The following is a 27,769-nucleotide window of genomic DNA, read 5'->3' on the forward strand; positions in this document are numbered from 1 at the left end:
CACACGCGAGGCCACCGTCCACGCAGTCTTCTCTCGCGAGGAACGACGCCGTTATCGGATCCTCGACAAAACAACACGAGAATTCCTCAATCACACGGTAATATAACCGAATCCTTGCTCCATGCGTGTGTGCGCGTGTGTCAGCGGCCGGAGAACCCAGCCGCGATCTCCACCGACTCTACTTTTATTTTATTTCTTCTCTTGTTTTCAGACTCTAAGGCCGCACTAGCATGCTAACTAAAGCAGCACAGACACGCAGCGAATGCTTTATTGGTTAGCGCGTTAGCATTTGGAGCTAATGTTAGCATGCTTGCCTGTTAAGCTAATGCTTCTCAGTTAGACTTGTGTCGCTTTATCCTTACTTAAATCGCAATTTTATAATGTCTACGCATCCACAGCAGTTGCTATGTATCAACTTTTTTGTTTTTTACGAAAGCAAGACGAGCACCCTTTAAATGTTAAATTCTGAATGTGTAGGCCGCGGTTAGCCTAGCCAAGCTAGTGCTGCAGCGCCAACTCCATCAAACAAAACAACGACAGCGAATTAAAGTTGAATAAAGACTAGATTTTGTAGCTGCTTGTACATGGAACACAAGTGCAAATTTTAAACTGCGGTTCCACATGTTTAACAACACAAATGTGTTAATTTAATGTGGACAAATGATTAATACTTGTATTTTATTAAAATAAGTGCCCCTGCAAACCCAGAAGAGTTCCCTCAAGCATGTCCTGGCTAGCTTTCCAGAGTGTCGCCGAGCCACCGTGATATTTGCCCCAAACCCTGTTTGAACATTAAAAGAGTCGGAAGCCATGGTGCTCCATCACCAACTGATCAAATTGTCCATTTAATTGTGTTTTGCTGTGAGTATGTCAATGATCATTATTAAAAATTACATTATGATCGACTCAATAGTCTCACTGTTTGAGTTGGAAAATCCAAATGTGACCCAAGCATTCATTCAGGTCATCTCAAGTTGACAATTTATAGGGATTTAGTTTTTTCATTGTGTGTAATAATTGGGGGATTACAGTGGGGGGTTGCATCGTCTGAGGATTTTCAGATGAAACAGAAGTAAAGTCAAGATTTGTGCAAATGATCCTCTATTAGTCATTGTGTTTTTTTATACAAAGCTACGTTGAGTGTTTTTATTCTTGAATCAAAAGTAAATAGTAAATAGTGTAGAAAATATAAATAAAAGATAGGGTGATACTTAATCATGTTTGTGAATAAGATTCAAGGTGTCTTGTGGGAAATATAAATGCTATAAATAGGACGTAGGTAAATACAGAATCAGCTTTTCAAATTCATGATTTGATTTGTGCATCTTTAGGTACAGCACACAATGTCGGAACAAGACCTGGAGGAAATTGTGCAAATCACAGTGGAGGAGTTTAACTCTGATGAACGTACAGGTGAGGTTTTGAATGAACAAATGTATATTCTCAGTTTGTATTTATTGATTTTTTTTTTTTACACACGGGTGTTCACTGGTTTGAGTTTTAATGACATGTGTAGCATGGTAGCCCAAGTTAGCTGTGTGGGAACAATTAATCAAGGCACAGCTAGTTATCTAGATATTTAGTTAATTTTATAATGCATCAAGGTAACCTTTGTCTTGATTAAAAAAAAAATAATCTGTGATTCCGACGAATGAGGAAAATGTGTAACTTAACCATTATTGTTCAGAATGTATAATATATATTCTCTCGCCATGTGTGAGTCTAGACAATCATGAAGATGGTGAGGAAAAGCCTCCGAAGAAAAAAAAGAAACTCAACAACAACCAGGAAAATAACAGCAACAACCCTGACATTCGCTTTATTAAGGTACAAAGTTTAAAACCTACACTTGAATGGTTTTTTTCTTCTCCATACTTAATTACTTGTCTTTCCAGAATATGATGGTCTCTTTTACGTCCTCAATCGTGAGCCGTCTAGAGGGAATTGAAGCTAAGATACAAGCATTAGATGCCACTTGCAAAGCTCTGGGACGTAAGGTGGACACTATACTGCCCTATTGCAAGAGCACTATTCAGGTTCCCATGGTTGCAGGTTCCCCTCAGGGAGCCACTCAAACTTGGAACAAAGTCAGATGGTATGTGGTTTGTATTAAGAGGGTTTTTTCTTGTATACTTAACCTTATTCATCATGTTCTTCTTTTTTCAGTGTTGTTCCTCAGACCAATGTTATTGTGAGCAGTGAACCTCAGAAGAGCCAAGAAGAGTCACCTTTGGAGAACATGCTCAGCAAGTGGGTGGAAGCGGAAAATGCATCATCTCAAGATTATACATTGGTTATTTATTAATAAAGTCAATCATGTTTCTGCTCTGATGTTGATATAGTCATTTCAATTTTTATGGACGCCTACTACACTGACTGTGTCTGTGTCTTGACAGCACTTTGCCCCGGAAGCGTCAGAACACAATCCTTGTCAAGGTGCCTGGTCCAGACGAGAGTCAGGAGGAGCAGGACAGTGGGTCAGAGGCCAGCGACTCGGTGTCCAATTGTGGCCAAGGCGCCAATTCGCAAACTAGCCCAAACGTCACGCTCATCACACTGAATGCAGAGGGTTGGTCTTCACATTATTTCACTTCCCACATCACTGGACCATGTCATTAGTCCCTTTTGGCCAAGTCGGATTACAAGTGAATTCTATGAGAGTTGTCTAAAAAAAACGATAGTTGAGCAGAATTCAGCAGTCACTACTCATTGCCACTTGGTGGCGCTGTTGTACTTCTGCAACACATTTTAAGTCGGTCCTTTGTGGTTTTTCAAACAAAATACCAGTTTACCATCAATGTGTTTTATTTTATTTTTTTTTATCTTGTTTTTAGAGGATTACCCATCAGGCACGTGGCTGGGAGATGAGAGTAACCCTGAAACGCGAGTGCGCTGCCCCGTGTCCCCCGCTGACATGCTTCATATCACCTCCAACTGTCGAACAGCAGAGAAAATGGCGCTGACACTCCTTGACTACTTGTTTCATCGTGAGGTCCAGGCCATGTCAAACCTCTCTGGGCTCGGCAAACATGGCAAAAAGCAGCTGGATCCCCTCATGATATATGGCATTCGCTGTAAGTACTCAGGCCTCATACATTTGTTATTATGCTATGGAATGGATTTTTTAACATGATCAACTTGTGAATGGCATTAAGAATATTACCAAAGCTGACTATTTAATCTAGCCCAAAACAAAAGGGCATGTTTATTTGAATCCTGAATTGCTGTTTTAGACCAGTTGGCCAAGTTAATTTGCGATTCTTTTTTTTAATCCAAGCAAGAAAATAAGTTAGATTAAAATCCTTACCTTGAAGATACTTTAAAATAAATTTATTCTATTTAATAATATTATTTTTATAAATTTACTTTAATTTTACAAGCCAATTATTTGACTTTATTTTATATTATTCCGATCATTTTATTTATTTGCATTTGTTTGTGTCTTCACTGTCAACACCGCACAACATTTTGTTTTGAATTTACAACACTGGTGATAAATGTGCTCTGATTCTAGTCTAAATATCAAATTAAGACTGAATTTGCTTAATATCGCTCCTCACATCACTCCTACTCCCCGTTCCCTCAGGTCAGCTGAGCAGCTGTATCTAGAGGTCCCGATGAAGGTTGATAGGGGACAGGGCTTTCTCAGTCGTGGCCCTCGCTTGGGGAATTCCCTCCCACTACATATCAGACAGGCTCCTTCATTGTCCATTTTAAAAGTTATCTTAAAACAGTTTAACTCTTTGGCTTTTAACCAAGCACACAGCTGATTTTATCTCTTCCTTTTTTATCCTTAATTATCTCATGGTATCTCATTTTTTTTTAATCTACTCTATGTTTTATTATTGATTGTGTTAGTTTTATTAGTTTTTCTGTTCGTCTACTTTTGTACAGCACTAAGTAACCATCGTCTGTTGTTTCGAAGTGCTCTAAATAAGATGGTATGGATAGATGAGTGCGTCGACAATAATGAGCGCCAATATATAGCCTGTATAGGACGGTACTCTGATTGTCAGTCTGCCGCATGGAGGTGTGCAAGCAATGGATTGGTGCCAGGCCTCTCCCCGCTGACTCGAAAAAAAGCAAATGAATGAAGGAGCACCTGTCCTGCTTGTCTGCACACGATCCATCAGATGTAATATAAGTGACATCTACCTCGAGGAGAAGGACCTCCAATTTTTCCACTGTCTTATTTTCCAACCTCGGGCGTTTGCGCTGTTAATTAACTGAGAAGTGTGCTGTCAGTCTTCTTAAATGACTCACTTTACAAAATTAAGGACCACGGATTGGTCTGCTGTCTGATCCCAGCTTCACTTAAACCAGAGGGATCCGAATGTCACTTATTCAGCTTTTAACTTTTTAATGAAATATTTTAACAGTTAGAATTGACCTCCTTAGATGTAAGAATGTTTAATTCTCCCGACTGAGGACTAACTGATCCATGTCCACTCATTGCAATACATGCTTTCAATGCTCTCGTTTTTTAACAGGCCATTTGTTCCACAAGTTCACCATCTCAGAATCCGACTGGTATCGCATCAAACAAAGCATTGACTCAAAGTGTCGCACCGCCTGGAGACGAAAGCAGCGAGGTCAGAGTCTGGCTGTAAAGAGCTTCTCGAAGCGCACGACTCGCAGTACATCAGGTGAGTTATCTGTGTTTTCTTACCTTTCCAATCGCAGTTTTGTTGAAGTATATTTAAATAACAAACTAGAATAGCAAGTATTAGATTTACATGCAATGTCGTTGGTGTTGCAGCAGAGGGCAGTATGGGTTACCATTTAATCACATGCATATTCGTCGATAAGCGATAATACCTTTTTATTATCCCCACATTGGAAATGGCAAGGCCTTTAAAAGATGTCCATCATGCTGCCATTGAGAGCACCTTCAATATTAGAATCTGACATCAAATTTCCTAAAAAATATTTTTTTGCATTAATATTCCTTAGTTCTCATCATGATGTTGTTGTTTTATATACGAGTATGCATCACTGTTTAGTATTCCCATGTTTACACGTGTTGTTTTAACTGTCCTTAAATCTTTAAATATATATATATATATACAAAGAATATATATATATATATATATATATATATATATATATTCTTTGAAAGAAAATATATGGTGGAAAAACTCAACCGTAATCATTTTTGGCTGTAATTTAACAATATGTATTGCGTATCTTCCATCAAATTTACATTGACACACAACAGTCCCAATCTACTGGTATATCTTTAGATGACCTTCTTCCTTAAATGCTTTAAATAAGTTTGTTTTAAGACTGAGCCATGATGCAGTGAAAGCATTTTTTAGTTCTGCAGATGGTTGTAATCTGGACACAATGCCTGCTGTCCTCCTCTCCCTGTGAGCCATCACCTCTAACCTCTGACCAGGGAAAGCGAGACTAAAGAGAAAACCCAAATATCCTGAAAACACTCTTGGGGTAGTTTTTTAAAGCCCTGCCTTTTCAGGCCACACACACCAGAGAGTTAAAACACAAACAACAGTGGATATAGTTTGAGCAAGTGTGTTTTAGTAGCTGACATGTATCCCCACAATCAAATCCACATGAGTAATATTTCAGTTGTATTTTTGTTATGTTTTGTATGCTGGAAAAACTTCACTTTATATTTACATCATTTGTTAAGTGAGTTTGATTTAAATTTCCCCGGTTCACAAATTAAAGGGGTAGACGTATAGCAATGCTTTTCAAATGTATTGAAAAAGATTTCAGCAGCCAATTGGAGTAGATACGATCATTAGTGTTTCCTTGGGTTCCTATGACTTTCTTTATGATCTGAGCGTTTGCTGTCCTTGCCAGATGGAGGTATCACAGAGGAGTCGACCCACATTGAGACTTCTCCCCACCAGCCAACCCTACACTACACACTGGCTAACCAGCAGGTTCAATTCCATCGCATTGGAGAAGATGGTCAAGTTCAAGTGGTTAGTAACACATTCTTTTATATTTCTAAAAAGAATATGTGCTTTTTCTGTGCTGTTAAAAACAAAGAAAATAGGCATGTGTTTCTGAGAGGAGGGTTGATCACACCGCCCACAGCAGTGACACTGAACAAAAAAGGACTATAACTTGCCTTAAATCAATAAGGGAGTGGAAGTTGACAGTCGGGGATTAAGTGACCGTGTCCAGCTGCTTCGTTTAAAGGTCACGATAAGACCCTTACACAACCTAACTGGTGCTCTTTCAAAAGACAATTGTGAGATTTTGCTTGCATTTATGGTGAGCTCTATTTCATTGCTACCAGATGAGAACAGTACAGAAGTTAGGTGTAAATAGAGTGATAATGAGTTTTAATATGTCAAAATGATGTGTTTTCTTAATCGCACATGTGTTACTACTGTTCATGAGGCTCAATGGAAAACGAAGGTAATTGAAATGGCCTACGTAATTTTGGTTCTGTTTTTTTTCAATGTCCTTGCTAATGGTGTTTTCTCAAAGCTATTACATATGGGTCAGTGAAGAAACCCTTGTCTCATTAAAACGCAATCCAATTTTCATTTACCCTTTCTGTTGAATGGTATTGATAAATATTGTGTCTCTCAGATTCCACAAGGTCAGCTACACATCGCACAAGTGTCACAGGGAGAGGAGGTTCAGATCACACAGGACAGTGAGGTGAGTGTGTCACGGCGTGTGCTTATTTAAAGGTGGTGTCATTTTAACTGTGATGCTCACACTGTATAGCATTCATCACTAAAAGTAGTTTCTCCACATATCGTTAGCAACTTTGTTATTTCATGCTTTTATTTTCTTCATCCACTTTATTTTGAAATTGAATGAAATTTCTGGATTAAATATTTAATAATTCTGGAAATGTACTTCAAGAAACTATTTCAGTGTGGCCTACAACGATCCCAGAGAGATTTAATCTGCATTGACCACACTTTGTATTTTATAATTAGCCAGCTTTTTGGAAGTATTTAAATGTCTATTTTACATACTTACTGAAACCATAGAGAACACTAGTGTTATTTAAAGCTTTGTGTCAACAAGATAGATAGATACACTTTATTGATCCCTCTGGACTTGGTCACAAAAAGTATATTTTGTCTAATTGTATTTTCAAAGTGTTTGTTGAATCATTCAACAATAATTCAACAGCTGCTTAAATGCCATTGGCCCCTAATTTCCACGTAGCGGCACCTTTCCCTACAGCATTGTTCTGGCAGGAAATCAATGATAAAAGTGAAGTGCAGCTGGTGATCTTAAAACGGTATATGCATCCAACTCATAAAATAAATTAATATCTAGATCACTTTGCATCATCATCTTTCTTTAACTTATTTACACCACAGATGATGAAAGATTCCAGCGTTCCCAAATTTGTCCAACAACAGGGCTGGTAATCATTAGTACCGTGCTATGGTTGGCCCCCACAAATTTGGGTCAGAACATTTTAATAATCTAATCCAGCAATTAAAAACAAAGTGGCAGTTTTGATCGACAGCCTGCTGATCTAATTAAATCTTATAGTGCTCAGACTTATTGGGTGGAACTTATGACAAGAGCATTGTTACTAGAGTGCTGGTCAAATAACCCAGACCTTCAGAAACCTCGCCAGTGTTGTAAGTGTAGTCATATTAACATAATTATACCAACGTCGAAGCACAACTTGTATCAATCACTTTACAGGACACTTTTGAAACTATGACAGCTTTCCATGTCCAGGGTTATGGTTACAAGTTCTATAAAGGGTATAGTGTCTGTGTAATTAAATGTTTTGATAGCTGTCATTAGAAAGGTTAGACCTCGATCTCAAGATCCATCAAAGGCAGAATTCTCTCACATCATGGAGTAATATAATACATTAAAGGTTTGATTCATGACATCTGCATGTCTGGAACTCCCCTCAATTTCAAACACGTGCACCAATTGGTCAAGTTCATGGGCCACCTCACAACTTTCCTGACTCTTGATGAGGAATATGTTCATCCATCAATTTAAATGATTTCCTTTGCAGAGTGTCTGAAAGGTCTATGTTTCAAGGCGCCAGTCTATGTAAACACTTTGCCGTTCAATCACGCACTGTATATGATCTGTGCTACAGAAGCATGACAACTTGACATTTGTGCGAAAGCAATTCACACTTGGAAGCGCGTCGTTTTCATTTCCTATTTAGTTATTTAAAGACCACAGGAAGTAAGCACGAAATAGTGAGGGCACCAGTGGACTGGATGCTGAAAAGCTTTAAATCCTTTCCTGTTCTTTGTGGCTGTGGCCAGAATTTCTCTCCTCTGCGTCTCATTCCACAATGTTGTTTGTTGTATGGAGCTGAAAGCTTAGCAACAAAATCCTAACTTTCCCAACTGCCATTCAAACTCCCGTTTTTATTAAGAATGGGACACTTTCATCATTTGGTGTCTGCTGAGAAGGAAACGATCGAGTGAAAGATACTGTGCTGTGTGGCCGTATGGTCCGACATCACTTGTATTTATGTATTTCTTTATAAAGATGTGATAGACGATGGATTTGTATTTAATGAGCTGCCTATTTTTTTTTTTGCTTGGATCTGGAAAAACTCTTGCTTTTTGCATTTCAAATCGGAATCTAAAAAGTAATACAAGTCTCTTTGTTTCAGGGAAATCTTCAGATTCACCAGGTGCACGTTGGTCAGGATGGGCAGGTACGTTTTTTTTCTTTGGCATTTTTCTTTGAGTCGCTTCTTATCTATCTCGGGCTAAATTGGATCTTGAAGATCCAGATCTATACTGTTCTTGATATGACGTAGACAATGAGTGGTTGCATTTTGTTTTATACTGTTCTACAATTCTTGTGAAAGTTACAAGCTAAGTGAATATACAGTAACCCAATTTGAAAAAAGATTTTTCATTTTTGAATCCTACTCTGACCAATAAATCAAATTTGTTCATGGATCGGATATTAGAGCTTTTAAGCGACCGTTATTATGACGTTTTGTATCTTAATAAGTGATCACTGATAGTTGGAGCAGCTGATTAGAATTGTACGCTGCACTGCTCTCTGGATTCAGATGTTGCCCCACCCCAAATCTGTTTGGATAGACGGCCTTCCTGTTTCTGTTTCATCTAAAACTAGGCTTATTCCTGATCAAAGCGAAGAAGCTGTGTGTTTTATCACAGCACGACACATGTGGAGGCCTTATGACCAATACTTTTTTTTGTATTAATTATTCCATCATTTAGAAGCTGTTCTCTGGCCCTGAACAAGACTGATGGTTATTTGGTGGGTGGGACCAAGCCATTCCATGAAAATGGACTTTTTTTTATCCTAGTAGATTGAAAATCCTAAGAACAAGTGGCTCAGTAATGCATGAAGTTATATATTTATGGAAAATCATGATCTGGCATCAATCGATTGCAAAGAAATCACCATCTAATTATTTGCTCTTGGGTCTAAAATCATAATTCACCATCTCTCCTCTCCAAGCTTGGTTAATGACCCGTGTGCATATGTTGCATTGAAATGTATTTTATTGATTGTTTGCGGATGTGTTGGAATTACTCAGCACACCTCTTGAATCTCCATCTCTCACACTGATATACACAACACTGTTGACCTACTTCTTTTGTAAGATTACATTGCTTCTTCACTTGGGTTGTGCCTGGTGTTTTTAGTCGAACATAATTGATACAAACTACAATATTTGTACACCATTTTATTGGGATGGATTTTTAGCAAAGAGAATATAAGGATGTTTAAAGGGCAACTAATGTGTTGACTTGATTGTCTCTTAAATTAATCTCGGACATCTATTGCACTCCTCAGTATTTGACTGTTTCTACAAAACTCTCTTTTACAGACTCAAGTTACTTGATAAACACCTTGTATCTGTGTAGTTGTACAATTTCTGAATTCGGATTGTTTTGTGTTTGTAATGGTTTTTGTAATCTTTAAAGTGACTTTACTGCACACCAGTCACCAGCTATATAATATGGTTTATTGCATGGATCTTATTTTCGGTGAATATGAATCAGGATAATTAACTGCATTTATCTTGATCTGAACCATTGCATGCAAAGAGCTCTATCTGCTCTGTTTATTTATCAGCCAAATTACTCAAGAATGTTGTTGTATAGTGGCATAATATTTGTATGTCCGGTTGCAAGTTCAATGCCAATGCCTGCCAGACGCTGCCAGCTTAAAGTCTGAGAAAAACTTGGTCCAAACAAAACTGCCGGCCAATAAAAGCCCACTCATGGAGGAGTGACTGAATAGAAGGCAGACCCATGAAATTGTAAAAAACAACTTTTTACTGCTGCCGCTGTCAGTCTTATTGTCTTATCTAAGGTTCTTCCCGTTTTACTCTGCCGTGCTCCTATTTATATTGGAGCAGACCAAATGGTAGATATTAAGATGAAAAGAATTTAAAAGCAGGATTGCAGAGGGATGGCTCTTTTACGAGTTGTGTTCAGTTGCGCCCAATATAATATCATCCTACAAGGAAAGGGCTCAAAAATTGACTTTAAAAACCTTTCTGATGCTTACCCAAAACGCATGATGCATCACAGTTGGTTACATATTATGTTTAAGAACTTTAATTATTTATCAGAACAGACTACTGCTTGATCTTAGGTAAGGATGCTTCATAGACAGAAGATTATCATTTATTGCTGCACTTAGCTTAATACGTAGTTTTGACAGAGAAGCAACAAACAACATTTGATGTTTCTAACGTTGCGGTTTTATAATACAGAACAGCTCAGAGTTATTCCATAGCCCCTACCAGAAGTCACATTTCTTTATCAAGGTGGAACATGTAATCAAAACAATACGATAATTTAAATAGTATAAGTGTAATTTAAACCTTCATAAAAACAATTATTATTATTAAAAATAACACCAACATCCAACCCTGTCTAAAGTTGCACATTTATGACCAATCTTCAAAATCATGAAAATCGTTTGAGTAAAACTGATTCTGAACAAACCATCACTGGCGACGACATAAACCGAGTCGTAGTGTCACCAATGTGACCACAAAGAAGAGATTTGACAAAAAACTTCACTCTATTTATTTATTTTGGAGATCCATGCATTTTCTTCTCCAAATTTGTATCAATTTGACGTGTGCTATCTAAGTATGTCTTTGGTTGAAAATGAAGGGCTGACAGGAAGCTGTCCAGGATGTCTTACTCCCTCTTGTTAAAGTTCGCAATACCTTCCGGTCAGGACGTTTTGCATCTGTTGAATCCCAAAGGCAGCATTCTTTTGTGTAAATTCGTAAACTAGGTCACCGAAGATAAGATCATCTGAATAGACGATGGTTCTTGCAGTTGGCTCTTTGGATATGTAAAAAAATAATTAAAAATATGCTTTGTTTAAGTTATTGTGCACCCTAGGGTTGAGGGAATTTGAGCCATCATATTTTGGAAGTTCAGAATTGGTAGGATTTCAAAGATTAAAAGAAAAATGTAACTTCAGTTTCAATGGCAGTGTTGATGTTTCTGTCTCGATTTAAGTCAGATCCATTGTAGGAATGTTTATTGCCCAAAATCCTGCAAAGTAAGCGGATGTTTTCAGGAATTTCCTTGCAGATTTGGGTCGAATCCAGTGTGATCTCTTGCTGTGATCGCCTGTTAGGCATTGTTGAGTTTTCTGTCATTCACAGCAAGATGGAAGATGAAAATACACAAACATGTTTTATGGCCAATGCTTAGTACAACTGTGATGTACGTAACCACTCTGGGATTTAGTGGAGGTGGATTCTGTTTCAAAGGAGTGGTGGTCTGCTTTCTGTCCTTGTGGTAGCGCAGCCTTGAGAAGCGGACGGCAGATCAAAGAGCTGTGCGCGCACACGTTCGTGTTAAACTCATTTCACGACAGCTCACAGGACATCACCACCGGTATTATTTATCTTTTGTCTTTTTGGGTAAAGCCCATGTTCCCAGGCTGTGTCAATTAGTTGGACCAGATGTTTCTAATTCAATTCAGTGTGACTCAACATCAGCTTGAACCTCTGCTTCACAAGTGTCTGGATCAGAAAACGCCCCATTATACACTAGTGCGACTTCAAAGATGGCGGTCAATTGTCAGCTCATTGAAGAGGAAGGAATTAAACCTGGCTTAACTTATTGATGTTTCATTCTAAAGTAATCGGCTACATATTTAACAGCAGGAGTTTTTGGTCTGTTGTAAACATGTCACTGGTTATTACAAAGAAATCCTGGATTGGTTTAATCAAAGAGAAAGCAAATTATTTATTAGCTTTTCTCGCTCTTTAATGTCAAAAATACATTTTTACCAATTTTGGAATGGGCTGTTTGTATTAACAGCACTAGTGGATCACCACCATTGACGATACATATAAAGAGTAAAGGAAAAAATAATGTACAAAGATGAAAAAACGGTTACTGAAAAACACAAATGTGTATTGTTTTGATTGTTGAAGTGCTTTGTGACCCTGGTCTGAGAAAGGCGCTATACAAATAACTACTTACAATATGCTCTCCATATATAATAACTAAAGTGAAGCTGCTCTGAAGTGCTAGTCCTTGGTGTCATGCTTTGTAAATTAACACGATGTGGCCTGATGTGTACAAAAAATAGCGATGGTGTAGTGGCAAACTGAAGCATGGGTTTCTACATGTAAATGTTTAGTTGGTTAAAGGATACTTGGATTTATGTTACTGGTTACAGTGTATAACCTTTTTTAAACTATAAATAATAACCAACCCATAGCAGTACTTGTTTCTTTTAGTAATTGGTTGATTACATATTTTTCTTCAGGTTATTTTCACAATGAAAGTTCAAGTTTGATGGCGCGCTGTAAGTATTTCCCCACATTGTCCTTATTCTTTTACTAGATGGTCTTTATAATATTATTCCAAAAAGAAGGAAATAACCTTTTACCGCTATCATTTTTTTGTAGATAATGCACATAAATGTCCTTAAATAAAATGCTATGTAGTGAAAATGTGCTATAAAGTTGGGATTTCTTTTTGAGCAATGAGCCATTTCAAATGCATTTAAGCATACAAAGGAAATATTTTGATATGTCATGAATGTTGGTTCATAATGTACATAAAGCTGGCTAAAAATGTAAGCACTTTTCCATGTCTCTTTAAAAACTATTCAGCAACAGACGGAATAAAATACCTTTTCAAACCAAAGTCAATAAAAAGGCTTCTTCAAGTTCATGGAAGATTTTTAAACCAATAAAGGAACACGGATCCCTTTCTAGTGAGTAACAGAATATTGGTAAAACTCCTAAATGTTTTTGCTGCTTGCTTCTTCAATTGAGCCAAGTGTCACTGGGTTCAAAAATTCCCATTTCTTTCCGACCTTGAGTCAAAAGCATCAATCAAAGATGATAAATGATAACTGATTAATGCTCTGTAATTCACTACGGAAGACCACTTCTATGGTTTGTTGACATTTACTGTTTTTTTCTGTAAATCATTGTTTTATGTTCCTACCTAAATATATCTTCAGCTCTCATTTGAATAAAGCATAAAGTTCTGACACAAACTGAATCACTGCACTTCAAATAATTTATGTTGCAGATGTTAGTTCCTTTTGGTTTGAAGGCTTGGTTTGAAAAGAGGAATTTATTTTCTTCATTGGAGAAGCCTTGCTCTTAATTATGGCTGTTATTTTTGTCTTCAGTCCGATTTCACTTGCCGGGTCTGGATTAGAATTCAAGTTGAGCCCCTTCGTCGTAAAGCATCTGTGAGCCCTTCATGAGACAATCAGCTGGTGGGAGTTTGAAGGACTATTTGATTTGATGCAGGTGTTTGACTGGATATGTCGCTGTGGGCCAGGTCAAAAGGTCAGGGGTCCTCCAAGACATGAGTGTGTGTCTGTGTGTCTACTATTGCATGAAGGGTAGGCATAAGATGTTTACATCAGCCATGTTTGATTATATCAATAACAAGTCTCTTCTAAACACGCATCAAGAGAGTATTTGTGTTAGAGCATCTATATAGCAGACTTCCCTACCTTATCCCATCTTCCTTTCTCACTGACCCACCCAGATCGTGTGTTACTGCTTGGACATCTGTCCAGGGCTGGCAGTCTTATGTGTTGTTGACAGCTGTGAAGCTGAAAGGAAGTTCCGACCACTCTAAAGTCCAAATGTTTCTTTTTTTTCTCTTCATTTCCCTGTTTTGCTTTGGGATTTTTTTTCTCAGAGGCGAGAACTGAGGCCGTTTTCCACTGGGTGTGATAGGAACCAGATTTTCTTTCATCCAATGATAAAGGCTATAGATTTATTTCAATTGAGCGACTTGTTTTTGGTAAATACCATTTGTTTAGTAACTTTCCAGCTGAGAAAAAGCAAGTTATCCACACTAAACAGTTGACTCATGGTACAAAACCTTCTGTTTGGTTGAAAGATTAACACAAAAACTACTAGCCCTCTGATATCTCATTTTTTGACAGCTTCCATGAATCTAGCGTTGCCTGGTGTTTGCAGAGGAAAGCAACGTTTTAAATCACAATCCTACAGACAAGCTGCAAAGAAAATGCTTGTGTTTTGTGGTTGTTTTTCCATTTTTATTAATGCAAAAACAAATGTTTTCTGCATTAGTATGATCTTGTTTATCTTCTTCCCTCCACTGTGTGTGGAGGATAATGCGTTTCTCTTGTGCTTTGGAACCAAAATCGAAACCATTACAACATTAGCAAGAGATTTATTCAGTCTTTGCCTGCAATTCCCTTAAAGGCGAAGCAGCTTGCAGAGGCTGCAGAAAACTGTGGTCTCTCCCAATCCTTCAATGCCAACAGTATGCCGCAGTAAATTTCTCCTTTAATCCACTAGTTTTATAGCTGTTTTATCTGCCACTTCATTGTGGGAGATGGCATGTTGTCTAATACTTAAGCAACAAAGCCTTTATTATTTCAACTTAAAGGAAACAGATGCGGCTAAGACTTTAAACCAGCATACTAGGGAGCTATAGGTTTACTTGATTGCTTCTGTCATGACCACCTAGGATTTAGATCTGTTGAGGTGAAGAATAGACGATTTTTTTCAACCACGGAAATTCCCAAGTTGAATTATTTTAAATCGAAACAACTTCTTCACTTCCTATATTTGTCCGTGGGTGCACTTTCATCGAGTTGGTTCTCACTATAGGAGTGATATGGACTATGATAAATTAAGGTTTTGGTCTTTCTTAAAATAAGTTTGCTAACAAACAGATACATTAAACAAAATGTATCTACAGTATTATACCTAATCAAACTACTTCAGGACTATTCAACTTTATTATTATCTGACTTAAGAATAGCTGCTCAAACTTACTAAATACAAATAAGAATAGTGATAACAAGGCCGTCCTGTTTTTAATTTTTTATTTTTTTTACCATTGCTGCTAATAATCCTAAATTGACGTGGAAAAAGTAGTCCCTCACTTTTTATTGCAGATAGTCATTTATTTCTCAATATCTTGGCGCCAAATCCCACAAGAGGTTCAGTTCCACCCAAATAAGAAACAATAAGTTGTCTTGTTCAATCTGATTTTCATCTTTCAATCTGTATCTTTCTTCACAAAAGAAAAGTCATTCGTGGAATGATTGCACAGATATTACATAAACAAGATGTTGAGGCCAACTAAGTTCTGGGGAGGGCTGTGGACCGGGAACAGCTTTAGGGTAATTGGTGAAGAGATCTTGCAGTGTGTTCCAAGTCCAGCGTTGGTGTCTCCAAGTGCATCAGTGTACAGCTGAGAATGCAAACTGTTTTCCAATTAGAGTAGAGAATTTAAGTTGGCAAGGAAGAGTTCATGATCTTCTCCAGTGTCTAAATTCAAACCCTGTGAACATCCCATGTAGGTATGTTATAGTCTGAAATAAAGTAGGTTTTATGACTTAATACAGGATTAAAGAAACACACTAAAATGTAAACGTAAATTACAACAACAAATCAAATAAAGAACACGAGTATATACCCTTCTTCATATAATGGTGCCCAGCTGAGTTTATTTACTTGAGGTTGAAATGTGCTGGGTTTGTACCAGTCAGTGTTTCCCATACATTGAGAACCATAGCAGCCCACCATAGTCTAATTTTCCCAACCTTCCCTTGACAAATAAACATTTACAAAATTGACTAAATAAACAAAGAATAAAAAATAAAAAAAACGGTTATGGTATAAGATCGCTTCTTGTTTTTCTGTAGAAAGTCTTTTTAGTGTGGAGTGAAATGAAAAGCTATTTAAACCAAGTCTGCCGCCCTTGAAATAACTTAATCAATTGGTTAATGATAAACATTATACTATGTAAATCCATAGTCTTTTTATATTTTTTGCTCTGTGACCCATGCACTTACTGTAGAAGTGACTCAGGTTTTTAAGTGCTGACAGACAGAATTCTAGTACAGAGGCCGCTCTCGAACAAACCAACTTTACCCAAAATAACTTGGGAGTGGGATTCAGATGTAAATCCAGGTTGGAACAATAAGCGAGTAAGAGCATTTCTCCTTAGTTTAACAAAGTGCCTTCTGTGAGCCTTCTCGATAATGTGCCTCAATTGTCTTCTTCGCTAATGGCCTCTGCGTCCCTCGTAGGCACTGATGCGTCATGTTAATGACGCTCCAGATTTTGCGGTAAAAGTTAATATGGCGTCCAGACATGTCGGTTTGTCCTAAAGAGTTGGAACATCGTTCTCTATACACATCATCAAGATACAATTGGATTGTGGTCACCTGGAGAATTATGGGCAAAAACATCATCTCGAATTAGGATCTGAGTTTCTATTCAAACCCTCAAACTGTGCATGTCCCAGCCAGTTCAGCTGGAAGGTAACTGATGGAGACCGCATGTAACATCACAGAGACACAGACGACATCCACATGAAACCTGTCAGACTGAAGACCCCGGAGAAGGCCTGTGATTCATTTGAGAACTGGGAAACAGAATAAATGAGACCATATTCTCATTTGGTGCTGGAATGCATTTTATTTTCAGCCAATAATGCTCCTTTCTTCGCTTTCTTGAAGACTTGAAAAGACCTGAGCCGGAAAGCAGTGTGTCTTCATCATGTGTGACATGGGTATCAAGATGTTATTCACAGCCTGTTAGCAAATGGAACTGTGTTTCATATTGGGTTTAAAAAAGTATTCAAACATGTTATTTATTACTTAACTCTAGTTGATTGAGTATATATTGTTGGTGCCTAACATTCATTTGATTCTTTTTAAAAATAACAACTTTTTAAGCATTTGAAATGTCTTTGATAGACAAAAAGACATAGAAGACAAATAAAGAATGTAAATCTGTTTCTAAAGGAGTATTAATAAATGGCAATGGTTTGAAAATGAGTATAAACACAAGCCAAAATGTTCATCTATATTTCAAGTTAAATATTCTTTACACAGTACCAGCTTTTCTGTAGAGAGCTCCAGCAGTGTGACTATTCATCATCTTGACGTGATGCCGGTATCCTGTGGACTGCTGTTAAAAGTTATAGCATGAAGTGCGTAATGACATTTGGAAGCGTTAGGAACATTATTCTTTAATGCTAATTGGTGAAGTGAAAACAGCAGGATCCGGTCCTATACTTATGACTGTGTTCATCAGAGCTGCAGGGTTTAAAGCTCATACCTGAGTGAAGTTTGTTAGTTCAATACTTGTGGGTTTTTTATGTAGGTGTGATTGTAGTTTTGTGCTTGGTAAACAAATAAATTAAGAGATATTTTTGTATGTAATGCAAAAGTAATTTTGTGTGACTTCACGGTTGTCCAGTTGACAGTCACTGTAATGATTAAGTTTGTTTTGTATTTGTCACTTATTTCCTTTTGTGTGTACTGATCATGACATTAATCACCTCTATTACTCTGTCTAGATGTGGGAATGATGTAATTTGGTTTCTTTTCGGTCGTCTGCCCTTTATTTGACACAATGTTTGACGTTTCTTCTCAAATGTCTCCGTCCATGTCAACAGGTGCTGCGTGGAGCTCAACTCATAGCCGTGGCGTCGGCCGACGGAGCCGCAACAGCCGTAGAGGGGTCGGCTCTCCCCCCAGACATCCAAGTCCAGTACGTCCAACTAGCCCCGGTCCCAGATCACACATCTGCTGTGCAGGTAAAAACACAAACTCTCTCCAAATCATGTTAATGAGTGTACACAGGCAGATTGTTTGTAATAGGAAAACATTCCTCCCGCTGAACCTCGCAGCTATCAACAGCTTGAGTTAAAATGGAGTTCTGTTTTAGAATTTCATTACTCACAACCGCTCCTCACTCTTGATCAAATTCCATACGGTCGCAGCATCTGTCAAGAAATGTGTGATTTGCCACAACGTCAGCCTGAGAGGGTAAAATACACAGATGTTCTCCAATACTGCCTGCTTTAACGCCACATTTGGCTCAAACAAAGTGTCACATAGAGATGGCACAAACCTCTCCTGTCGTTTGATTTGTTTAACTCTATGATGAAAGTATATATAATCATACTTGTTGCACAGATACATGAATGTTCTTGGTCACACATTCTTCATTTATCAACTAAAAACTATCTCATTCATTGCAAATGATCATTAATGCAGAGTTTTGGTATAGAGTGAACACTATAACTACAGCAGATCCTATTAATAAACAAGATGTTAACAAGAACAATATAAAGGATATTTTATTGGCTAACATGCTACTAATAATAAATTGAATCAATAGTTGGTGGAAAAATGTATGTTCTAATCTAAAGTCCAAGATGTATTATTGGATATCATCCTTCTAATCAGCATGATACATCTATCTGGAGCTCTGGTATCTCTTTATTATCCTGATGTTTGCTGCATCATGTGAACTCCCATCCAATGACATTAATAGGTCACATACAGCCATGAGAATGTGTTTGGCACAAAGTGGTAATGCGTCAGTCTGATCACAGCAACCTTTTGATCATCAATTGAGCATCGAAATCCCGACTAGTCTGCTGGGGAATTGAGGATTTATCCCTGCGTTTCTCTTTGTGTCTTGAGGCTCTTAGTCATTCAGATCCTGTTGTAAATTATTTTGATATCTTCCTGGAAGACTTGCAGTGCAGAAAAAAAGTCTTATAGTGCACTTACGGCATAAAACTGAAGTGCTGACTCTTGTTAAGTCAATTGTTCATTTGGTGGTTTATTAAACAAATGATGGACACAATTATGTAAAATGGTTATATTAGTATTTTCTATTTAATGGAGCGGGCTAGAATGTTTATATTGGACTCTGGTCTTCAGCTGGTGTTTTTGTCCCTTGTGAACTGTCGTCTTGTCGTCTTAACTCGGATGGCATATACTTTTTATTTTGATTTGCTTTTTCTTAATTTTCTTGGGGTTGCTGTGTATGTCTCCGTGTTGTCTAGACCTTTTAAAGCATGTATTTTTATATGCGTATTGTTTTGTTGTTCAATCGCTTTGTGACCCTGGTCTGAGAAATCTGAGAATCACATCGATAAAACATGATTCAATAACAGTGCTGGCTCACAGCGAAAGCAAAGTCATCAGACTAGGAACCAAACTCAAGCCACTCGATGTGTCGCAATATTCCCTCTGATGCCCTCTGGATTCTTTAAACATGCTTCATTTTGTCACAACAGCCGCACAAAAGGTTATTTATTTTGTCAAGTCAGACCTTTTATCAATTAGCAGTCATACAAGTCAATGGCAAAACCTCTCTACATCAAGATTAAACTACATATATGGTCAAAATTCAATCACTTCGAAGTTAATTTCCAAGAAAAATATAGCTGTTATGCTGTTACAAACAAACCAGCATCATTAAAATAAATAATCCTTAGCAGAGTTAAATACACGCAATTATTGTGTAGTATATTCCTGTTGCATTGTAGAAAACCAACAATGGTCAGTACCACACTGTAGTACATAAGTGTTTTGCAATTGTGTGCACTGGATTTTGTTGGTGACGGCAAGTTATATTACTCTATTTTACGTAACTCGCATCCAATTACTTACAATTACTCTAGATTTCTTCTGTTTTCTTCTTGTATAAAAGGTTCTGGACTGTTTGCAATTATGGCAACGTTGCACAAACGGTAATTCGGGGACGTAAAATGCGAGAAAAGGGCATTAGTTGAAGGAAAGGTAGCAATTAGTGGATATCCCTGAAAATTCCGTAATGATTGTGTTTGCTGAGCGAAAACCGCATATGGATCCAGGATCCCTTCAGTTCTTGGTGCAGTCACCTTTGAAGTGGTCTCGAACTCTAAGAAAAACCCTTTTTTTTCTTTGTTCTCTTCTCGCTCAGTAATCCGGGTTTCACGTTTTTATTTGCTGCACTCTTCCCCTGGAGTGCATGATGCCACAATGAGTCTTGTACTTCAATGAGTAACGCCTGTGTTCCCTTGTTATGATATAAACAGAGAGATATTCAGATTGATCGTATTAGCCTCGTGGCAACACATGAAAAGAGAAAATGTGCTGACCATCAGGTTGCTGAGATCATGTCTTTTGCTGGCTAAAGGTCTCGGTTCTCCGTTCAAGCATTGTTGACTCGGGTGTCACTCAGGATATTTAAAGTGAGAAGAACTTAATTTGCTGCTCGTCTATTAACGGTGTTTCTGCACGGGCAGCAGGCAGGATGTTTTGTAATTTGCTTATTGATTTGGTACATCTGTGCTCGGTAAGCGGAGCTATTTGAAATATTTTTTGAATGTTTTTTTTTTTTTTTGGCAGTAATTCCACATCCTGACAGAATTTAACAAACAAAAGTGAGAGAAGTCGGTCTGGCCACCAGGACCCTTTTCTGTTCCGTATGATTTCTGTTTGAATTGGGGCGTTTGAACACAAAAGGGGAGAGATTGAAGCCACTTGTTAGACTTGTGGTTCTCTTTGATCAAACAATGTTAACCAGACACCGAGATTCTTATTTCCGTTATTTAACAAAACAAAAAATTTGAAACGTTTTCTAGGATGTTTAAGCTGTGAGATGTCATCTCGAGCGGCATTTCTGTTGGTATGCATCCTGCCGACTCAGCAGTTATTACATGACCACAACTAAGAGAATTTGTATGTCTTTATGATCGATCATTAATATCTAGATCCTTAAATGCCTTGTCCCTCCGCATGTCTCTCTGACTTTAAATTAGGGCTACAGATGTTCAGTGTTTAACAATCATGTCAAATATCTGCTTAATTTGCTAAACACGGTCACAAAAATATAATTCTTGAGTAAATAACTATATATTTAGTCAGTTGCAATCTGAATCTGAAATAATAAAAAAAATTAACAAACTCTTAAGACTTTTTTTTGACAATTTGAAAGACAAAATGGGGCCTTATGAAACGAAATGAAAAGTAGATAATATTCTCTATACTTTCAGTTTTCTCAACCATTTCCTGGACGAGGTTGCAGAAAATATCACGTCCATGTAATATTGTAATGTCTGTATTGCCAACTTCTTGAACCAAATAATGGCTGAAAACATGTTTCTATAAAAGATCATCGATCACTCTTGATATTTAACAAAACGATTTGAGCCACGAAAATTTAAAAGTCAAAGATTAACCATAAACTAGTCATAGTTTTTTATTAGATAACTAATGATTACTGTAAAAATGACATTTGCAACAGCAGCACAACCATATTACTAAGATTGACCTCAAGCATAAAACAATTGAATGCATCTTGGAAACTAATTCAGCTTTTTAAATGTTAACCAGGAAACCTATTTTTATAGATGCACTGTGTAAGATTTAACTTTATATTTGCCTCTGTTGCCTCTATGTCTTTCTGTTTGTTTTTTTAAAAACTGTATTTAGAGAGGAGTTCAGCAGGTCACAGGTTTACTAATTCCGTCTTGGAAACGTGTCAATCGGGGGAACTTTCTCTCATCTGTTTCCAGACATGTGGCAGCATTTTTAAAAAACTGACTTGGCCTTTTATATTTATTTATCTCTCCATATTTTCTCTGTATTAAATAGTTTCCATTACGCAGTCGTCGAGTGCGACAACTCTAATCTTGCATAGAATGTTGTTTTCTTTTGCCGGAGGCTTGCAGATGCATACTCTGACAATCCACTGCAAAAAAGGAGGCTTTAATGCTTTAACTTTAGCAGGAATTCAAAAGTCTGTGTCGCTGCGAAGCGCTGCTGCAGACCAGCTGTGCAGTCAATAGTTCTGTCTGGTGACAGCACGCTGCACTGGGGGAGGATTAAACGCTGCAGGTGTGTTTGAGGGAACCTCTGGCGTGTATCTGAGGAAGGAGTGAGTCACTCTTCATGGTCATCATCCAGGGTCTGAGTCATGGACCTCTCATCTTCTCAGACGCACAATACCTCCGTCTGTCTGACACGGGCCGTCGACAGTCAGAGAGCATTAAGATACAAAAAGCTCGTCTCTTGTCGGGTCTCTCTCCACCTGTCAGTCTGCTGCTTTTCTCATCCCTCACACCCGCTGCTTCTCCCTTTCTTCTCTCTGATATATCTCTCCTCTAATCTGTCTTGTCATTCCTTTGTTCCTGCACTCTCTGATCCATTTACAATGTTTATGTTGTGCAATGATACTGCAACATGGCGTGTGCAGCTTCGCTCTCTTTGTAGACGGGCTTTGTTTTGCGCCAGCAGTATCGGCACCAAACATATTTGTAATGACATACCTAAAGTATGTATTAATATAGACATTTGTATGTTGTATTTATAAATGGGACATGAGCCTCACACTTCCTACAGATGCCTCACACTTCCTACAGACGACAGTGTTTGGCGGATGAGTTTTACTTTCTAGTTGTTGATGTTTCTTATGTTATATTAAACACTGACATCTTCATAGGTAATAAGTAAGTAATTTGTATTTATAGAGCGCTTTTCCAGACCAGGGTCACAAAGCGCTTAAACAAGCAAAACAAAATTCAATAAAGTATATACTTTAAAGGGCAAGATAATACTGAGAACAACACAGGAGTTCCAGAAAATCAAGGAAAAGCCTGAACAAATAAAAAGGTCTTAAGATGTTTCTGATGAGTCAGTAGATCATCAAACACAGAGAGAGGAAGATCGTTCCAAAGCTACAGTCTTGAAGGATTTCTCTCCTCTGGTCCTGAACCGTGTGCGAGGAACCATCAGTAGATTCTGATCCACAGACCTCAGAGCCCGAGCTGGGGTGTAAGGCTGGATCAGATCAGTGATATCAACATGAACATTACTCTACTCTACAACCATTCTGTTGACCACATCATTTGACTTGATGGGCCGGATAAGTTTGACACTTGCGACTGGTTTTAACGGCTTCCTTACCTCAATATGTTTCCTTTCAAAAGTCACAGAAGGTGACTTCTTACAGAAGGCAAAAAGTGGTCCTTTTTTTGTGCAGCCAAAAGTAATGTATTTCATTATTTTGTTGTTCTTTTTGTACTCTCCAGGTAGTATATCCCAATACAGGCATTAAATAGTGATGCCCAGTCCTAAACCCAAAGCCTGGAAAATCAGATTCCCAACTTCCTCCAAAAATGTTGAAGGTATGATGGTGAATCCAACCTTGACTGAAGGTTTCTGTCTCTCCCTGATGCACCTTCTTCACACCACGACTTGGGTTTTTAGTTACAAACTTATCACTCTTTGACGCATATCTTTCACCGTCGGCGAGAGTCCCGTCCAGAGTGACTCTTAGAAGCTCTGCCCGCACACAGACTCCAGGGTCACTAATCACTGCACAGGGAATAACAAAAATGGTCAAACATCATTAACTCTTCATGACTGTTTTTTCTCTTGCAGGCGGCCGAGCTGACCCAAGCCCTGCAGAACGAGCTGGAGGAGAAAGACGCCATCCAGAGCGCCATCAGGACAGAAAATGGCGAGGTGGTCCAGATCGTCACCTCTGTGGCAACATAGGTGTTTTTTTTAAACTCCGTGCCGAGAACTCCAGCCAATCATATAACCGGATTCCTTCCCCTCGTCGTGAACCGTTTCTCCCACAAGACAGTCTGGAACTGTCCACCGAGATCTTAAGAACCCCGTTGTCGTCCTGGAGCTGTCGTGTAAAGGCAAGACTCTTGGGAATAAAGGAGGATTGTGTTGTTCCATCAACACGGTTGTTTACGTTTGCTTTGAATATTGTTACAAAGGAGCCCGGCTACACCCGAAAAAAACATCTGATAAACCTTTTTTTTTGTTTTAAATGCCCTCCATGGTGATTGACAGTAGATGTACTAGCGACCACTCGGATAAGTTCTCCCTGCAACTTAATCTAACTTTAAACGGCGTTGTTGCATTCATGAGACACGTCGTCGAAGGTAGACTCTCTTGAAAGAATCTGTTCAAAGAATCTGTTTCTGTCTCTGTTAACGACTTCCATGATGTGACTAATCACTCCTGTGGTCGCCATAAAAGGAATCTTTTATTTTGCTCTGTTTGTCTTTTCTCTTCTCAATTGTATCCACTTGTGGGCTTTTGCAGCCTTTGATGAGCAGAGATCATATCGTCGGATTGTTTTCCTTGCAAATCTGCCACGTCAATAATCCCACGGCCGTGGTACCGCTTAATTCTTACCAAACATCATGTTCTTGGAGTGATGAATATCTTCTCTCCGTGGCGGAGAAAGAGAGAGAGAGAGAGACACGGCGAGGCTGTGTTAGTTTCCCATGCTCGTGGCTGATGTCATGGTGTATTTTGGAGACTGGCAACAATATGATCTTCATAAAACAACATCAACAGTCTTGGTTGCTTCCTCTTCATCAGTTGTTCTGTCTGCGACCTCTTTACAAGGCCCGTTGTTATCTGTGTGTTTGCACTGAGAAGCTGGGATTCGTCCTGCTCTCAAAAGCTTTTTTTTTTTCTTTCTTTTTAAATAAGTGGTCCGGCGTATAAACGAACATGAGTTCAAGTGTTGGCGTAGACGTCTGCCTCCCCTAGTGACCCGTCCATTATATCTTGGACTTGGAATGGAAGGACTCTTAACAGCCATGTTTTTTCTCCACTTTTTTACAACCTTGGTCTGCATCCAACTGGAGTTATTACTGTAGCAACGGGCCTCTCTCGGCCTGCCACTGAGATAACGCGATGAAAATAGAAAGTATTGATGGATGGAGAGATGATTTGGAGCCATATTTCATGTTTTGGAAGAAACGAGAAGAGTGACGGAAACCGAAACTTCCATCCTCAGCCAAGTCTGTGTACCCACTGTATCCTCTCCCTGCTTTTTTTTTTTTTTAATCCTGGAGGAGTTTTAGAGTTTTAAGAGTTGAGTGAACAAGTCCAAATACAAAGTGTCTCCAGAATCGTAAATCACAAGTTTAATCTTTAGGAACACTGCTCCCCAAAGTCAAAACGAATCCGCCTCTTGTCTAAAGATGGATTACAGCATGGCGGTGTCATGGCGTGTTCGACTTGTTCTTTTAATGTCTTTCTATCATGCGTCAAAAAGCGACTCGACAGGTGCTGGAAAATGAACGCCGACCACCTCGTTTCACTGATGAAGCCAAACCCCGCCCACTAAAAGAACCCTGACCGAGCGGAAATGCTTAGCACTCGAGCCGATCCCAATCCCCGCTGGCCCACGAGCTCAGAACAAACTCACACCAGAGAGCAGTTAAAGCGATGATCACGGACATGGCATGCTCACTCGCTACACAATCAAAGTGGATTCTTCTGGGAGAGCCAAAGCCAGTTTTTTAGCAAGACGAGGAACATCTGATGCTATCAAAACTGGTTTGGCACTTTGTAACCACACCAGATCAGTTCAAGAGGTTTACACGTTTTGCCCCCCCCCCCCCTGTTTTCAACACACCCTCCGAGGATTAGAGTAGTTGTCTAGCCAAAAGAAAGACACATTTTTTATTTAACTTATGGCTTATTACTAGTTCAACTCTAGAAATACATTATTGGTCAAAGAACATTTTCCCCTTCTATGTATTTGTTGTTTTCGTGTGCTTTTCTTGTCCCTCAAAATAATATATAAAAAAAAAGCCATTTTCCTTAATATCTTTCCACTTTTATTTTTAATTATCTAAAGGTAAAGAAACAATAAAAAAAAACGTCATCTTAATATCACACTTGATGTTCTGCCTTTGCCCATATATTTATATTTTTCCATCATATTGAGGATTTTATATATATTATATATGAAGATTTCAATTTATTTAGTGTCCCATCTAACGTTCAAACAGCCCCTTATAGCTATAAGCTTATAAAATGTGGCCCCTGAGAATATTGAATTTCCTACCCCTTTCTAAATTAATAATAATACATTTTACTTGTAACTTATACAGTTACAGTAACTGTACAGCCATTTTATTACAGGACTGTGGAGGGGACACAATACCAAGCAGGACTAATGTTAGGGGCCATGTAACCAAAAGGCTAAAATGATAATTATAAAATATTTTCAAACAATTATAATATAATATAAAAAAAATACAACAGCAACAAGATCACAGAAAACGAATCTGATGCTTATTATATCAAGTTTTTGTAAGGTAAAGTATGTCATCACATCTATACATATTTTCCATTTAAATGGTGAATATAAAAAGCGATTGTTGGAACATATAAATATAATTTGTGAAAATTGTATAATATATATAATACAAATTTGAGTTGCAGAGCAAATACGTTAAACATTCTGGGGAAAATTGACCAAATGTGGAGGTAAAAATAAACTTCAAGCATTAAAGTTTCTCCGGTAATTCGTCAGCAACATAAACATTGATAATGAAAAATAAAAAAAAATCGCGTCAGTTCATGTAATCGCAGGACTTTGTTCCAGACGCTCATCCTGCAGGAGTCATTGAATCATCAGCATATTCGCACACATCGTGATGAATAGTTGCTCCGGCATTTTTATACACAACAAATAAAAAGAGTGGCGAGCACAGAGCCCTGAGGGGTTCGTGCAGATGAAGAGCTTACCGGGCTGTTTTAGGTCGGGTTGACCTGTGGAAGTTCCAACCTATGGATGATCTCTGTGTTTAAGTGAGAGAAACACTTTTATGTATTTTATTGTTTATACAAATATGCACATAAGGGATTGACATTAAGTATTTGTCACAGATAAACCAATGTTTTATTATATATTAAATAGCATTGATCAACAAAAGAATAAAGTCATAATGACTGACGAAGAGGAAAGACATTTGTGTTCTGCTGTTTCAGCTGATCTCGGAGCTGGTTTTCTCCAGGGCCGCGTTAACCCCACCACAGAACATTTGGTTTTGGCGAACCCGGGGCAACAACAGACAAACAAACCAACAAACGGCAATGAAAACTCTGGAGTGCTGGAGAACGAGAGGAACAGTCAGCACCTGCATTTGTTTTATTGTGAGCTCCACGGTTTCGATCAGCAGGAAGTCATTTGACTTTTTATGTCTTGGAAAGAACAAAGTTGAAGAACAAAGAATGTCAATCTGCAATGCTGGGAAAAAAATAGAAAGATACATTTGGATTTTTAATAGACTATGTTCTCTTTTTTTTGTTATACAATGGAAGATACACATTTACAAAAAAGATGTTCAAGGGGGAAAATCTATTTTAGAAAATAATAACCCTATATATAACAAATGTGTTTGTGGTATCCCTTGTGCGGTCTTTGGGTCACCTTGACCCTGAGATGACACGAGGGTTAAAACATTAAAAGAAAAAAAATGAGGGCGTTTGTCATAAATCTTAACACGCGTTGTTGTCCGGATTAAGTAAGTAAGTAATTAGTATTTATAGATCACTTTTCCAGACCAGGGTCACAAAGAGCTTAAACAGTCAAAACTATACTCAATAAAATATATACTTAAAAGATCAAGGTAACTCAGAGAACAACACAGGAGTCTATAGTAAAACTTCTTTAAGTATTGATCATTTACCAGAAATATAACAGTGGTCGTCTGTCTGTAAACCCTTT

At 38.2% G+C, this 27,769-nt stretch overlaps 1 protein-coding gene across 3 annotated transcripts; it reads left to right on the plus strand.

Annotated features, from left to right (window-relative positions):
* banp (BTG3 associated nuclear protein) lies at positions 1 to 24,861 on the plus strand. Of its 3 annotated transcripts, none has more exons than XR_015712093.1 (14): positions 1 to 97; positions 1,332 to 1,413; positions 1,727 to 1,827; positions 1,896 to 2,095; positions 2,167 to 2,250; positions 2,397 to 2,569; positions 2,835 to 3,074; positions 4,491 to 4,646; positions 5,827 to 5,951; positions 6,571 to 6,642; positions 8,606 to 8,650; positions 17,886 to 18,026; positions 23,304 to 23,399; positions 23,656 to 23,785. XR_015712093.1 is itself a non-coding variant. In XM_087797093.1 (14 exons), exons 3-14 carry the CDS (start codon positions 1,344 to 1,346, stop codon positions 23,770 to 23,772), a joined length of 1,524 nt encoding a protein of 507 aa, XP_087653219.1. In that variant the 5' UTR covers positions 24 to 97; positions 738 to 861; positions 1,332 to 1,343; the 3' UTR covers positions 23,773 to 24,861. The 3 variants fall into 3 exon arrangements, 2 of the variants coding, with proteins under 2 accessions (XP_087653218.1, XP_087653219.1); XM_087797093.1 differs by lacking the exon at positions 23,304 to 23,399 and adding an exon at positions 738 to 861 and having other exon boundaries at positions 24 to 97; positions 23,656 to 24,861; XM_087797092.1 differs by lacking the exon at positions 23,304 to 23,399 and having other exon boundaries at positions 23,656 to 24,861.
* Positions 24,862 to 27,769: the final 2,908 nt, after the last annotated feature.

The sequence above is a fragment of the Callionymus lyra genome, chromosome 8, assembly GCF_982586985.1.
Source record: "Callionymus lyra chromosome 8, fCalLyr1.hap1.1, whole genome shotgun sequence".
Lineage (NCBI taxonomy): Eukaryota > Metazoa > Chordata > Actinopteri > Syngnathiformes > Callionymidae > Callionymus > Callionymus lyra.